At 41.8% G+C, this 16309-nt stretch overlaps 1 protein-coding gene across 1 annotated transcript; it reads left to right on the forward strand.

Moving 5' to 3' along the window:
• Positions 1-5434: 5434 nt before the first annotated feature.
• Positions 5435-11668, forward strand: trib3 (tribbles pseudokinase 3). Its single transcript, XM_036531719.1, has 4 exons — positions 5435-6504; positions 7760-8053; positions 8662-8954; positions 9763-11668. Exons 2-4 carry the CDS (start codon positions 7760-7762, stop codon positions 10226-10228), a joined length of 1053 nt encoding a protein of 350 aa, XP_036387612.1. The 5' UTR covers positions 5435-6504; the 3' UTR covers positions 10229-11668.
• Positions 11669-16309: the final 4641 nt, after the last annotated feature.

A 16309-nucleotide genomic window follows, 5' to 3' on the forward strand; every position in this document is an offset into this window, starting at 1 on the left:
CAGAACAAACAATGAGAACATACACCAAATTAAAGTACACGTCTTCCAAAATGTTTCTAAATATAGTAACTATAACTGACTGTTACATCAGGGAGAAAAATGTCTGCTTATACTTTTTCTCATGCTTCTGTTCATTCGTACGCAACCTTCCAAAGACTGCTTTTGACAGGGTACACAGAGTTCAAAACGGGAAATCTATTTGCCAAACATCAGGTCTGAATGCTGGATCTCAGACCTCTGTTACCATATAAGCCTGGGAAACAGACCTCAGCACACCAGACCCTAAAACACTCTATTAAAACGAGCACTGGGCTGATAGTTACTGCCAAACTAAAATACCAATGTGTAACTTGTTTATGCTAAGGGACCTGAAACAGCAATGGAATTTCTTGCTTTCACAATCTATGCTGCTCAATTGCTCCCAACTCTGAAAACTCTTGGGAAGGTCCACAAGAGTGGCTGAGTGACATTGGATCCAATGTTGTTTTTCTCTCTCTTTCTACGGCTGAAAAGTCCCTCTGATCTTTTGATTAACAAAGCGGTTGCACAAAATCGCATGACGCAATCTGCCAGCAGTGCCTTTTTCCATTGATTCACAATTACAGCAGCAATGGGAAGCTGCCAGCTGAGTTCCCTCTGAGAATGCCAACAGGAACTGAGTCCCATCACGCTGTCGTCTGGCGGCTCAGAAGCCAAACTCGGCCCCTTTGGGGCGAATGCTGGTCATGTGGATTGAGAAGCGTATTGATGAGGAACACAAACCTTTAAGGCCTTTTCTTCTGAGAACCCGCTTTCCCCACCTCTCATTACCCATTTGATGTTAGTCACGGAGGCAAAACAAACTAACTCCTCAGATGTGTAGTGTTTACCAACCAGTAGTGCAACACCTTGCAAGACATTCCAGGAAATTAGCTCATTAACAGATGTAAAGACTAGAATTCCTCTAGAGTAACACCTTTCAAACTGTCAAAAGGAATCCACTACAGCGATGCTGACATATTTTATCAAATGCTCAGAGCTGTACAAAAAGAAACCAGTCGTGCCGTAAAATGACACATTTAAAAAATATGAGCTGTGTAGCCTGACACCCACAGAAACACACAGCTAGGCTTTGTGGAATCTGAAAGCATTCAAATGTTGACTAGCATTGCTAATCCTGTTAGGTTGAGACACCTAAGCCATTCCCTCTTTGTAAACGGGGCAACCCGAGGCATTTCCTCATGTGCACCCTTCTGCCTTTCAAACAACAGAAAGCAGACCTCATCAAAGAGGACATCCTTCTAGAAGAGTGGGATGGAATCTGCAGATCACGTTCTAGAAAATGCGCCTTGCCTGGCTGGTAACAGCTCAGCAACTCGTTCCCGTGTGGGCAGGTCACCATGGATCTCTTTGTATCTGTTTCCAGGGCACCGAACTCTAAAGGCCCCCTTCAGTACTTGGCCTCTGTGAGCTTAACCTTTGTTCCCATGGTGATAATATTTCCTAACCCCGGATGTGTGGTGTTTACAGCATGAACAAGGCCTAACCCTTTTATGCAGTTCATTTACATCAGTCACATTCCAGCTAACTAATTGTTAGCTTTAAGTTGAATAATAAAAAAAATTATGACAGAGTCCCGTGGCTCAACAAAGCAATAGTGTCTCCAGGAGATACTCCATGACCAATTCCAAATGATGTACATCAGTGGGGGAAATGAATAAACAAATAAACATGAACAGGAAACTGTTGTGTGAAGCTATTTTGTGTGAATATTTTGCATAACGGTGTTTGCAAGTGGCAGTTGACCATGTTTTCCTAAGCTGCTATAAATGCTGAATTAAGGAAAGCATGGTGTTGACTCTGCAATGCAGCATACAGTAAATGTTTCCTCTCAAAACCCGTTCAGCCCACGGTATGGGCAAAAGTGACTGTGTGCTTTTTAATTTAAGGAGAAAATCTCCCACTCATGGGCTGCCTCTGAGCACACAGCACAGGAAGCTTCCCTCACCCACACGTACAAACAGGCGCTGACACATTTTGGGACCACAATGGGAGTGCTGCAGTGTATCTCATGATGCAGCCACGAGTCTTGCTTTTGAAGTGCACAGTAGCTATGCTAGTTCACCTTGGTGCAGGCCTGAACCGCAACATTTCAGGCTGTGCAAAAGCTGACTGTACTTGGGGATGCTTAGAGCACTGGTGCCATGTTTGGCATGCTTATGTAATTGATATTGCACACAAATATGTCATAGATTGGCACAGGATAAGCAACAGAAATCAACAATCACAGCATGGCCGACAGCAGAGTCAGTAAAGTACCATGCCTCCATCTGAATTAAAGAAGACAGCAAACTAGATATTGTGGTTTGCAATGACAATTCAATTCATTTCCCTAATTCTATCTGACTCTGCGTACCACGGCACGGATGCATTATCTGGATACAAACGTCACTGTAAACCACTTCTTTAAACGTGCGGGTGAGTAATTGAGAACCCAGTCAGAGGAAGTCCGGTCATTAGCTTGATTAAACTAAGCCTTCCCTTAACAGGCTTACAGAAATAGAAAAAGAGGATATGGGGGAGGGGAGAGGGGATCACTATCTGCCCCTCAGACGTGTTAATTTTAACACTCAGACTGGGACATTACGAAATGTCTGTATAAACCATGTTTTCTTCAGATGAAACATACTAAGACATGATGTATATAATAAAAAAATATACAATATAAAAAGTTGCAGTCAAGTAAATCACAGAAAAAAACACAGATTTAGATACAGAGGGATCCATACTGCATCCTAATGGAGCATAAACATGTAGCATTCCTGTTACTTTATTTACATCATCCCAATCTTTCTCAAAGACTTCCTGTTCCTTTTAGAGAATTCACAGAGACTTGGTAGAGCTCATCAGGCTATGGTCTTTACATTATACTACACTGTTAAATTGCTCCACCTGATCCAACAGTGCTCTCGTTCTAGTGAAAGCTTTCTATGGTGCAGAGGTAGACACAAAGGCATAAAGGGATTCCCCCAATAGAGCACAGCTTCCGAGTGAACGCTCACTACCTGCCCTCCTATGCCTGTGAGGGAAATTTACAGAGTGCATATTTCATAATCTAGTCTGGCCTAAATTTATCAGTAGTGTTCTCCCTGCCAGTGGATGTTTATGTGTGAACTTTCCGGATGCTGGTGACAGCTGCAGCATCTGGTGGCCTTAGTGTCGGCATCAAAAACAAAATGCGATCTGCCAAAAGAGTGGAGCAGGGCTGACCTGAACGGATTACAGCAGGCCTCTGAGCCGGGACAGACAGCTATTCCAGTGTTATCTGGAACACGGAAGCATTTTGTTTTCCATTTTAAAAAAAAAGCTGTCATATAAATGATGCCCTTAACACCTGACATGATTAGAAAGTGTTTTTTTTTATTTCATAGTAATATGCTTTCCAAGCAATGCACCCCACAATTCAGACTGCTGTTGTAACTCTATGAGTCTTGTATATAGAGAGCTTAGCCACAATAAAACCCTTATACTCAAATTATTCCCCCAGCCTTCATAACCTTAAACTCAGTTTAGGACCCATTAACGAGATCAAACAGAGCAAATGAAGTAATCACATCTCTAAGCAACATGGTCTCATGATGTGGATGACACATCAAATTATGAATATCTGATATCTAAAAACAGATTGTGACAGATACCCCTCCTCACTGTATTTTCCCCTGCAAATGTCTTTATTGGTCTTATTCAATGTATGCTTGTGCAATGGCATGATTAAAGCATGATAGCCAAAGATCTACTGCTGATTGTTCCTGTTTGATATTTTTTTTTCGTTATTCATGTCTACATTATGTCTGCTATCTTTTTCAGCAAAGGAAACAAACTATTTTGATAACATCAATGCAATGTATGTGCCACTGTTCAAAAAAAAATTGCACATCATACTAGTGCAATGAACACATCAACAGACAGACATACAGAAAAGAATAAAACAGAATAGAAATAGCAAACAGATAAGTAATACAGTTTGGAACACAACAAGGTTGTGCTCTCACAGTCAATAGGAAAGCTTGCACAATGTACAGAGATCAATGTTTCTCCAGCTATGATCTAGTGATGCTGGAAAACAGCACTGCCTCTGTTTTATTTGAAAGATTGTTGTGTTGTTTTTTCCAGTTGACATGTCTAAAAATTTGAACGCCTCATCACTTTACAAGATGACCGATTGTTGTGAAATAGCAGAGGGGTCAGTGGAGAGGCAAAGCACAAAGAAAACCCAGGCCAGGTTCTTTTTGTTGCATGTGATTTTCTAACACCCTTTGACCTAAATGATGCTTTGACTGCTCTCAGGAAGATGAAAAAGTTTTTTTTTTTTTTTTTCAAAAGAGAAAGTGGAAACTAGAGACAAACTTAAGTACAGTCTCTTAACCATGTGCAGCTAACAATTTACCCATGGGGCTTAGGTTATTTCTTATTGTGGAAATTCTCATCAGTTCAAATTTCACTTGCTCTAGTCTATATTATATTAAAGTGCATAACATGTATTGTTTTCTGTATTTTAAACATCTGTCTGAAAAAGTCCACATGACATAAAATGCACTGTCTCAAGCATAAGATCATTACACTCTCAGAAAAAAGATAAAATATAACTCCACATATACATATAAATTGTATGTTCTCTTTCTGACGGTGTAATGACAGCTATGGTATATAAACTGATAGCTTGCAGAAAATGATCTTACTCGAGGTTTACTCCCCATAGCAACCTTTTTGTTTTCTTTCAATAAACTAAACCCCACTCCCTTTCTCTGCCTACTAACGTCCATACCTTCCCGTCTTGCTTTGCTTTCTGCGTGCCTTTCTAAGTAAGCATTTTAATTACCAGTGGTGCAATACCATCATTGCTATTGAGTCATGCAACGGGTGGGGCGGATCACTCTACTACAGCCTGACTGCTTGCTTACTTTGCTTATAAGGTTTCTGCACAGGCTCTTATCTTAAAAACTTTCATGTGATAAGTGGCAATGAAACCTCCACATCTATACGATGTATCCGTCCTTGCCGTTCAAGCTGCTTTAGTGGTATTTGAAAGTCGACATCGATATCGTATTACATACAGTATGGCATTCACAGTCTAGAGTTTTCGTTTTGACTTGCTTGTTTTATTATTATAACGGGTGCCACGGTTTGGTTTTGACTGTAGTGCTCTAAAAAGACAGAAATCCCTCTTGATTCATGTCGTTAAATGACTATTTAAAAAAACCAATTGGTTTAACGCTACGCCCTTTTGCTACATATGTTTTCATCGCACAACTATTGTTGTGCGCACTCCACATTGCCAGCCATTGTGACTATTGCGAGGTTGACCTACCGGTGTCGTCAGACGAGATGGGAGGGGACTAGGATGTTGCAATCGTAGCCAGCTCAACATCATCGTCAGCCTGGAACTACTGTAATAGAGTGGGGCTATTTGAAGTCTGTGCTTTGCATCAGACTCGGCGCAGTTTAGACGGGCAGGTGGAGGGAGCACGTCTGATCTGAAATCCTCGGAAGAGCCTGAAAGGATTAAATCGCCTTGTTTGGCTTACTTGCTGTTGGACAAGGTGGTTTAAAACGTGAGGTCCACATATATCAGCAAGATAAGAATCTTTTGGACCCGTACTACTGTATTACTTACGCGGACAACTGACTTCTTGCCAGCAAGCTATCTAGCTAACTACCAGCGTGCAACTACGATATAGCTATCATAGGCTAATTAGCTAACAGTTAGCCCACCAGCAGGCTACCAATGTTAATATAGCCAACATTCATATTTCTACAGGGTAACGAGCTACTCGTTTTTAATTTAATACAATTCAGACTTGGTTAACGACGTACCAGACGTGGAATACCACCACAGCTCCTCATACTAAAGCAACCAACACATCAAGACGCCAAGGAATATTGAAAATTGAACAGTGAAAAGTGGAGCCCTTCGCCAAATTCAGTGGGAATATCGAACAAAGACGCCCCGCACAACGAAACGCGAACGCCGGGTAGCTACAGCTATTGCACGTCAGAGGCGCCGACTGATCGCCCATTAGGAAAGGATTTGACCAGTGATAGCTTGCTTGCCTCAAGACGACATAGCTAGCTAATTTGTGATCCAGTATTTCGAAGAAATCGACGACCCTTTAAGGCCTAATTTCAATTATGGATTCATAGTTCACTCAGTCTTGGAGCGCACTGCGAGCTGACTTTTTTGTTCTCGTTTGAAGAGAATAGGAATCCTACTTGCGGACGAAAGGACCTGGCTGACGTTAACGTTGGCTAGTTACGATTTTTGTTCACATTTGACTTTTTTGTCGATACTGTTAGCTAGTCCTAGAAATTGAGATACTTTCGAAACGCACCTTCGGGAATGTTTTTCATCAACTGAAGTGACCACTGATTGGGACTAGACTCGGTCAGGCAGGCTAGCTAACTGGCTAGCTACCATTGTTCTGCTTTGGTGAAGGAGAGTGGATCCCTTTGTCTTCCACAAACGAGGTAAGGCAACACCGACTTCTATGCTTAACTAGATGTTTGCTGACTTTTTTAATTTTCAGAAGGGTCAAATGATGGCTTGATCGGACACGAACACATTCGGCCGTACGCTGGCCTTGATTTGAATAGTGATGGTTATATACAAGGTTATGTTGTGAAATATATCGAATTAGCTAAACTTCAGGGGAAAAGGTGATGGTGCAAGACTTAACCCGACCGCTCCTTGTATGCCGGTGAATAGCCCCATTCATTACTGCTAACTAGTTAGCTTTCTCTTCAGTCCGACTCGCTTCTGAGCTCATGTTTTATTTACTGCAGTAAGATAACCGAAAATAATACGTGTTCAGTTAGGTGGTTAATTCGGTTTAAACTAAGCTATGATCACACGGTCCTGATAGTGTAGGTAGTGGTGTTTGTTACGGACTGTTTTGGCATTTTTAATACAAGGCTGCAGTCAAAGAAGCAACTGAAGTTTGCCGATATGCGTAGCTATATTTTTCAGTCAAGTGCATGACAGACTTGGACAGATTAACATTGCGAAACTGATTGACAGTCAATTAGCCAGCGCGTACAATGTCCATTATTGGTGAGGTATGCCGTTGTCCTGTGAAAACATAGCGGGTTGTTACGGACTGAATACAGATGGTAGTTTATGTTTCAGTGTTTCGCTTTCAAGTGGCATTTCTCACGCATACGCAATATACAGAATACATATGGTTTAGTAGCCGATATCCATTGTACAGGCATTACATATTAATGTCTTAGACGTAACGCTGGCAAAGAGTTGTTTGGATACTGGAAAAACAATTAGGCACTATTAATTATAGCTATTTTATTGACTGCAGGAATTATATAGAAATGTCTGTACTTTCAGAATGTCTTTCTGTGTCGCTACATTTAAAAAATAATAATGCATTGACCTATTGTCTTCAAAACGCGTGCAAAATGTGGCTAACTGGCCTCAATGTTGTGGGTACACTTACGTCACCCCCTGGTGTCTGCCCCCCCATGCTGAGTACTGTACTAAGGTTTTTTTTTTATAGATTGCTTGCTTCCTGTTGCTTGGAGGTGACGTGTACAGTGCGCCTGTATTTGAATGTTTGACTCCCTCTTGGGCCCAGAGCCTTATGTCTGCACGAGTCAGATATATGCAACGCATGCGTGCTTGTGCATGAATTTGTTGGAACACATGTCATTGGCAATTGCGTTATAATGACATCAATTGCCGTGCATGTAATAATAAAGCCGTCTTCTGCAGATGAGCGTGAATGTGCAGACTGCTCCACGCACTCTTCCTCTGCGACTGAAACGGCTCGAATTGGAGGATCCCCTCGAAGCGGACACCCTGAAATGCAAGCGTCCCAGGCTGAGCCTTCCCCCCTCCCCTGGTCTGGCCCCCTGCCTCCGGCCACTAACCCAGAGCCCAACTCCAGGTGGTGCCGAGCAGCACTGTGTTTCCCGCATTGGACCTTACATCCTGCTCGAGGCTACAGAGGGCACCCAGACATACAGAGCTGTCCACAGTGTTACAGAGACTGAGTATTCTTGCAAGGTACGTCCAGTGTTATTTTTTTCTGTATATATTATTTTTTCCTCCTGTTTGGCATGCACGTTTGCCCTGGATAGGTTGGTTACCTCTGCATAGCATCTCAACACATTCACTTTCACTATTCTATATTGCACGCTTCTTTGTGGTCACTGCATTATGGAGAGGTTTTACAGCACCCAGCGCAGCTGAAGGAATTTAAACTGGACCTTATCGTTACAAAAGGAAAACAGTTTAGATTGTGGTCAGACTTGACTGCCCTAAGAATAGCAGGGTAGAGGTAAAATGGGGGCAAAGAAGCATGGCACCTGTGGGTTTCAGTGGTTGAAGAGTAGTTATTAATGCAAACAGCATATCTTTATATATGCTTAATCCCAACACGAGTTTGATTTGTATTTGGATTACTTGCAGATCAGGCTGTGGCCTGTTTCTCCCTCTGAACTGCACCCACATGGCCCTTTAGTCTAACCTTCCAAACGTCACATACTTAGTCTGCATCATGGAGGCTCTTGTTTCTGCCCCCGGAGGTGCCACATGTATGCTGTATAAGGCATGGAATGTGAATTTTGAAAGTCTGCAGGGCCTGAATGTTTTCTTGCATGTTTGCCTCTCAGGTCTTCTCAGCGAGGAGGTACCAGGAGCTGATCGCCCCCTACACCCGCCTGCCCCCGCACGAGAACATCAGCCACATCTCCGAGGTGGTGACGGGCGAGCGCAACGTCTACGTCTTCTTCGAGCGCAGCTACGGTGACATGCACTCGTACGTGCGCACCTGCAAGCGGCTGCACGAGGAGGAGGCAGTGCGGCTCTTCGGCCAGATGGTGGCGGCCGTGGCGCACTGCCACGAGCACGGCGTGGTCCTCCGCGACCTCAAGCTCCGCAAGTTCACCTTCGCTGACCCCCAGAGGTGAGTCCTTCAGGAGAGTAGCCTGGGGTGCGGTAGGATGCTCTGACTGCCTGCCTGGGAGTAACTGCCTGCAGGCCAAAGGTGAAACACAAGCACTCCATCAATAATTCAGCCCAAAATGTCAAACCACACCAGAGGAACCGTTTAACTCGGAGGATCTGAACTTTGCAGCGCCACACAAAACGAGACAGCCGCGTGTAGGCGATGCCGTTTCCATCCATTGAATCATCAGCCAAGAGCATCCTACTCCAGTGTTTCCCCTACCTCATCATGGTGACAGTGCAGCGCACAGCGCGAACCAAACAATGAGTCTGCTCACAGGATGCAATACTAAATATAGGCAGATTGACCACATGCCTAGCCACATCATGCTTGAATAAATACTTTTCAGAATATTGCGTGAAACTGCATTTTTATGCTAAAAGTATTGTGTAGTATTCAAGGAGATTAACAAATAACATCTTAACATGAAGAGCCATGAACAATAGGGATTTTTCTTTATTTAAAGACAGATGGAGTACGTAAAGAAAGTTACTCACTGTTGGAATGTGGTTACAGTTCATATTACAAAAATGAAAGATGAAATGCCACTCCGTGTAACTGATAGACACACCAGTATCTTCAACAGACTTCCAAATCAGAAGCTGTTTGTCATGAGGATGAGGTCTTATGAAATGTAGAAATGGGATATGTAAAGCGTAAAGGCAAATTACTTGCCGTACATAACACGTTGATGGTAGGATTGCTCAGTTTAGGTTGCTGTGGCAGCTTTTCACGAATGGAAATTTTGCTCTCGTCTCCCCTGTAGAAGGAAGCTGGTGCTGCAGAACCTGGAGGATTCCTGCCTTCTCAAAGGAGACGACGATTCATTGACTGACAAACATGGCTGCCCGGCCTACGTGGGGCCAGAAATCCTCAACTCCCGGCACTCGTACTCAGGGAAGGCGGCCGACGTGTGGAGCCTGGGCGTGGTCCTGTACACCATACTGGTGGGACGCTACCCCTTCCAGGACGTGGAGCCCGCGGCGCTGTTCAGCAAGATCCGCAGGGGGGTGTTCACCATCCCCGAGTCCCTGTCGCCGCGGGCCAAGTGCCTGGTGCGTTGCATGTTGCGCAAGGCCCCCTCGGAGAGACTGGAGGCAGGGGAGATCCTGCTGCACCCCTGGCTCACCTGCGCCGCCACGTCGTCCTCAAGCAACCACCTCAGTCCCAGAAGCCACAGCGACCAAGTGGTTCCGGACTTCGGAGAAAGTGAAGATAACGACCATTTATAAGTGGAAGTGGGGGTGGGGAGGGAGAAAGGGAGTACTCAAGTCTTCGCTCTGATCACCCCCTTCCTTCTCCCCCCTTTTGTTGCGAGTACTATACCCTCTGAGGGGATATTGCTGAAAACAGCAGGTCTTCAGGGATGGGGGGGGGGGAAAACCTGCTATACCCCAATCAGTGCTAAGTCAGAAGTGGTTCACCACAAAGCATGGGATCATCATTGGGGCGGCTCTACCAACCGCTGGCTTTCTCAGTCAGAAGAGGTAGTAAATAAGGAAGGTTTGTGGCCGTGTAGGTGATTTGGCATCTTTTCAGATTTAAAATCTGGGCTCTATTGACATTTTAGAAGCCTGTTGCAGCTTAAATATTTAAGTTTTTGTGGTTTTTTTTTTTAACACTGCAAAGGGTTTGACGGAATATATAGATGACCAAGAGGTGACAGCAAGCACTCTGAAGGAGACAGCTCCATATGTACATGAGGTTTTGAGAGTTTTTCTTTTCGTATGATGGGTGTTATTCCATGGAATCTTCAGACAGAATCAACATAAACCGCTTATGTCACCTTCATAATCTATAATTTTTCAGTCTGGCAGTATTTTCCCTTTGCAAAAAGCTACCTTGTGACAAATGTCGATTTTGGGGGGAAAAGACATGATTGGGAAGAGGTTTTTAAAGAGCAGGTAAGAGTACTGGTGTCAGATACCTCTAAACTTGATGTAATCCTGGAATACTTGATGCACAACAGAGTTTGTGCCTTTTTTCTACTGTTGTTTACATAGTTTGCTGTGTAAATCTGGATCCAATCATTCTAAAGTGCCTTATTAACTAAGAAAAGTAACCCTCCATAGTTCCTCTGTGTCTCTTTTTATTTATCCTCATGGAAGTTATTAGAACCAAATAAGGCGTGCTTTACCAAAGAGTGTCTGTAGCTTCCCTCAGCCATCACTTTATGTATGCATCTAGGTTAACTTAACTGAATTCACTGTTTTTGTCTGAAGGTAAAAACAGTTAATGTTGTTTGGCTCTTAACATTGAAAGGACTATACATAATAAGACGCAGGGTTTAGCTTTTAGTTTTTATGAAGAACTTGTGATATGTCATTGTGCGCATGTTGTCATAGGTCATGAAAAGGTTGCGCAATGACCGCAAACAACTTCTGCTTGACTTGGTTCATGTCTGTATTAGTGTGTACAGTGGGGTGGGTTTTAACCAGAAGGATACCAGACTTGCATTTCCATTACCCAAACAAGGGCAAAGTGGTATTACGTTATTTGGACCTGAAGTTACAGGAGGCATTAAAGAGTCAAGCAGAACCTGCATATAGCTGGGTGACCCTAAGTCCTGGTTCTCTCTGGGGGAAAAAAAAACAACTGAATTGTGAATTTGTAAATAGCGTTTTTGTTATTAGGCAGAGAAAAAAAATGCACACTACATTTTCTTTTGAGGGAGGGTGGATGTACTTTTGAAATAGGTGTATTTTTGTTGTTGCCAATATAAAATAAAAGTTCATAAAAAAGTGAACTGGTGTTTGTCCTCATTGTTGTCATGTCAGACCCTGAACTTTTCTGATTGGTAACCCAACTCCCAAGATCGTGTGCGTCAGCTGCGTTCTCTGTTCGTTCAAAAGTGCACAATTTAGTTTCACTGTAGCCGAGAGGGGTCAGCTTATTTTCAGCTGGGTATTTGAGTTGAGTGCATTTCATCATATTGCATTCCTTTAGCTGAAGTCATTTCATGCTTTTTCCATAATAAATATTTAACCATAATTGGATGGGTTATTTCTGTCCCATCTCAAAATATTTTGAGTCTTAGTTTCTTAAAATTACGTTTTACTCCTAGTTTGCAAGTGTTCCTCTCCTCTTTCCGGTTGACCCTGGGTTACATTTACCATTTCTAATCTAGTTTTCTATATGCAAAGTTATTTACTTACAACCATGAAAATTGTGCAAACATTCAAGCTTGATGTAGCACAAAAGGTTGATCATGAAATACACTCATGTGATGTATGTCACATGTGTAGTGGCAATGTGCAGACTGGTGATCTTCCAAATAGTGATCTTTCCTGTATGTTTTTCTCATTTCCACAAGTCTGGTAAACATGGAGCAAAAAAGGTGAAGTGCAGAATTCCATTTGCATGTTTACCATGTGAAGTGAATACTGACAAGATAAAAATGAAACACTATTTTATGTCATCATAGCAGCAATGCATGGAAATGCATAGAACACCCAAATACAGCACAAACATGCTTGTGTGTACCACATTTCTCTAGGTGCCCATGCAAAATAGCACACAATAGACACAAAGGGAAACAAGTATACTTGGTGAACTGCCATCAGTTCATTCAACGGTATGATAAATTTGTATCATAACTGTCTTTGACTAATTCACTTCAAATCAGTAAAACTTGTAGAGAAGTAAACCATTTTCACAGATCATTGCTTTTTCTTTAAACAATGCTGAGTTTTATACCTACATACCTGAAGAAATCTGTTTTCTTTCTTATTTGTAGACAAATGCTGTACAAGTAGCATAAACAGGTGGACAGAGATTGCAAATGAAGTGCAGCATTGTTTTACATTACATTTTCCTCAAAAGCACTGTCAGTGAGGTGGTTGGCTTAATACTTTATTTTAAAATATACATTTACCTGCTCGCTTGATATTTAAGGTGATTTGTTCCTGTAAATATTCAGAATGCACTTCTAGTGAATGCAATAAAGACTCAACAATGCAGTATATTTACATGCAAAAGCTGAAGTGCACAGCTATGGGGATATTACCAGCTTTTGGTTTAAAAACAAAACCAGATAAGACAATCCTCAGATTTACTTCACAGAGTTACTATTTAAAAAAAAAAAAGGAAACTAAAAACTTACACAAATTTTCAAACCAATTGCAACTCATTTGTGATGAGATGCCAGTTCCACTGATGGATGGCATGGCTTCTGTGTGTTGGGAAAATCTGTTCTGATCCATTGATCTGTGATCATCTATGCAGTACACAAGTGCCAAAGTGGTTTTAATTATTCACCTTTATTTATCCCCCTCTCCAACAGCAAATTTATGTTGTTAGATGCCATGGGGAAGACCCAGCAGGCACAGTAAATGCTGTAGTAATTCTGCAGAAGCCCTGCAGGGCGTATCAATGAGCAGTAACATTATCAATAAAGAAATCACACAGTACTCAGAATATGTCTCAGTGTGATTTTTTTTTATTTATTTTTTTTTAAACTGGGGGGGTGGCAGGGGCGGTATAGATTTTTTTGCAATTCATGAGAATGAGCCTTCAGTTTTGGCACGCCCCCACAGTGTGGCTTCATACTGAAACACATGGGCAGGAAACACTTTCAGAGAGTGAACAAACATAGCATACGATACTTGCTCAATATGAGTGACCTTCAGGTCAGACGGGCTGTTTAAAGTTACAAGAATCACACATATTAAAGAGGAAAACACCACATGCGCCTCTTTCGAAATGACTTTCCACATAGGGGTTTGTGCAACGTCTTACGTTATCGTGCATACAGTAGGCGAGGTAAGAGACAAGGAACTCTGGATAGCAGGCGAGCCACTTGCTTTAGATCATCTGGGACATTGGCAAACACACTTTACAAATGCAAACTTTGAAAGTGAAGCATTGAAACTCAGTGAATTGTACTTGTTTTCATTCACAAGACAGACACCATATTTGGTCATTAACACATTTATTAAACAATGTGCTTGTGACAACAGACAATTTTTAAATAATGAAACCACACAATGTTGAGTGCTTGCAAGCTGCCAGACTCAAAAGATGAGAACACATAAAGGAACAGTATACACTTCAAACCAAAGCATAGATCCTAACAAATATTAATGGGTATCTTTACTGGTTAGAGAAATCTCTCGTCAGGTCTTTTATTTATCGAGCATTTTAAAATCCCTGAGAGTAAAACAGTCTCTGCTTTCTGAATATGCAAAATATCTCACTGGGATAAACATTGTGTGAATGTAATTCTGCCCAAATATACTGAAGCCCCTTTACTATAGGCATGAATTGCTGAACAGAGAATTCTTATTCTTCCCACCAATGACTTACAGAACGCTACTCTTGGTGACCTTACCCAGAGTGGAGGAATGTCAACCTACTCAGTGTGATTTGACTTTCCTCTGTTCTGTACAAATTCCTCAGTAACCAGCGATTCATGTGTGGGAGGCCTACTGTCTATGGAACTGTAAATTACTTCTTGTTACCCACTTATTCTGACTAACTGTACGTTACAGAAAACACAAGGGAAAAAAAACAAATGGAGGAGCTTGAGCATTATATCAAGAGCATAGAGAACGAAGAGGAGGGCAACATGGCTGCCATGCAAATGGACACAGCACACAACCAACACGTGCACGTTCCAGGCAGACCAGGCATAAGCACACATACACCTGCCCGGTGGCCATCATCGCCATGCGCCACACAACGCCAACCTCCAAAGTTATGTTTTACATTTGGAATAAACAGAAGACAGGAATTTAAACAGAGAGGACAGTATAAATGCATTTCAGTCTGGAACCCAGTTCTCTTGACTTCACTTTTCCCCCCTTCAGCTTCCCCTTTTATGGAAAGAGGTGCTATGCAGCTCAATACCAAAAAAGTGTGTGCTGACCTTGACTGAAAATGAAAAGAAAACATATGCATTGTATGCACTGTATCTGTATTTCCAATGTTTTAATTTTACTGTATTATTAAAAGCTAAGAAAATTTGAAGCAATCAGCTTCAAACACCACGTTAAACAGTAGTATTCTACTTCAATACTCTGATGACCACTCTGTAGCAATACACATGGGCATTCTGATGTCGAACATTACATCATACTGACAACTTAAACACGGCAAAAGCCAACCTCAGATACACTGGAAACACAGGCCAGAAGCTTATTCTGATACTGTAAGGCAAGCTAAGAGACTGTACCATACTGACAAAATACTGAAGCAAAAAAGCCAAAGCTCAAAGAAGCCTTTTCAGTAAAGCCAATAGGAGTAGAAGAAATGAGTGACTCACCTTCAACTCACAACTGCTCACACTCATTTCCCATCATTTCTACTGTGCAAGTGTCACAAGCAATGCGAAGTATTTCTAAACTGGACATGATGTCATCATAGTTAAATCATTAAATCAGAGATTACACATTCCCATTTAAGTAGAGCCTCACTGGTCTGCTTAATTTTTCCAACGACAAACAAGTGAGAATGTAAGAATAAACATGATGTAAAAGTTTTCGAACGATTTTTCCATGAACACTGGACACTCATAAGCTGCATTCATGTGACAGGGAAAGGCTTATCCAGTTTTCAGTAACTTTTGTCAGTTTTACGACAGCTGTGAATTAATGGCATATTCATGCCTGGGCTGTATAACACAAATCACATCCAGCAAGTTATTCAAGTGCACAATGCCTAAAGGAACCAGGTGTGAAAATGTCAGACGAGTAGGTAAATGAAATGTTTTTTGATCAGTACTGTAGCATTAAAACCAATGAAGTGAACAATGCTGCTTGACCGCTGCCATTGAAATACTGTAATGAAATACTGACTTCACCTACGAGCAGACAACTCCGCAGGCACACCCAGTGCAGAAACAATTTTTGCTAACAGGCTACAATGGAGAACCTGAGTGTCTGAAATAACTATCGCACATTACCAAATAATTCTCTTTTCTTTGGCATTACTAATATTATATTATATTATATATATATATATATATATATATATATATATATATATACACATATATATATATATATATATATATACATAAAAAATATCTAGAAGGAGCCGAATGTGAGCATTAACTAGCCTCACAGCCCCTAAGTAGCCTTTGAGGCTATGTGAGCTCAAATCAATGCGAAGAATCTTAGACAGGCCTACTAATTGCACAAATGTGTGGTGCTCATTAATAGGTACTAAGAACTGTTAGCAAACTAACCAGCTCGTGCCTGACATTTCTAGAGTTATATGTGTGACGGCTGATGTGACCTTGAGACATTGTTAGCCTGCTGGTCCGTTAGGTTACTTGCTAAAATATCAGTGCCGTTTACAACTCTAACGAGAGC

This window comes from Megalops cyprinoides, chromosome 6 (assembly GCF_013368585.1).
Source record: "Megalops cyprinoides isolate fMegCyp1 chromosome 6, fMegCyp1.pri, whole genome shotgun sequence".
Lineage (NCBI taxonomy): Eukaryota > Metazoa > Chordata > Actinopteri > Elopiformes > Megalopidae > Megalops > Megalops cyprinoides.

Excerpts from the sequence above, each read along its gene's own strand:
- trib3 (XM_036531719.1), top strand. The coding sequence starts at position 7,760 with ATGAGCGTGAATGTGCAGACTGCTCCACGCACTCTTCCTCTGCGACTG. Across the intron at positions 8,054-8,661 it reads AGACTGAGTATTCTTGCAAG|GTCTTCTCAGCGAGGAGGTA; the intron begins GTACGTCCAGTG and ends TTTGCCTCTCAG. Across the intron at positions 8,955-9,762 it reads ACCTTCGCTGACCCCCAGAG|AAGGAAGCTGGTGCTGCAGA; the intron begins GTGAGTCCTTCA and ends TCTCCCCTGTAG.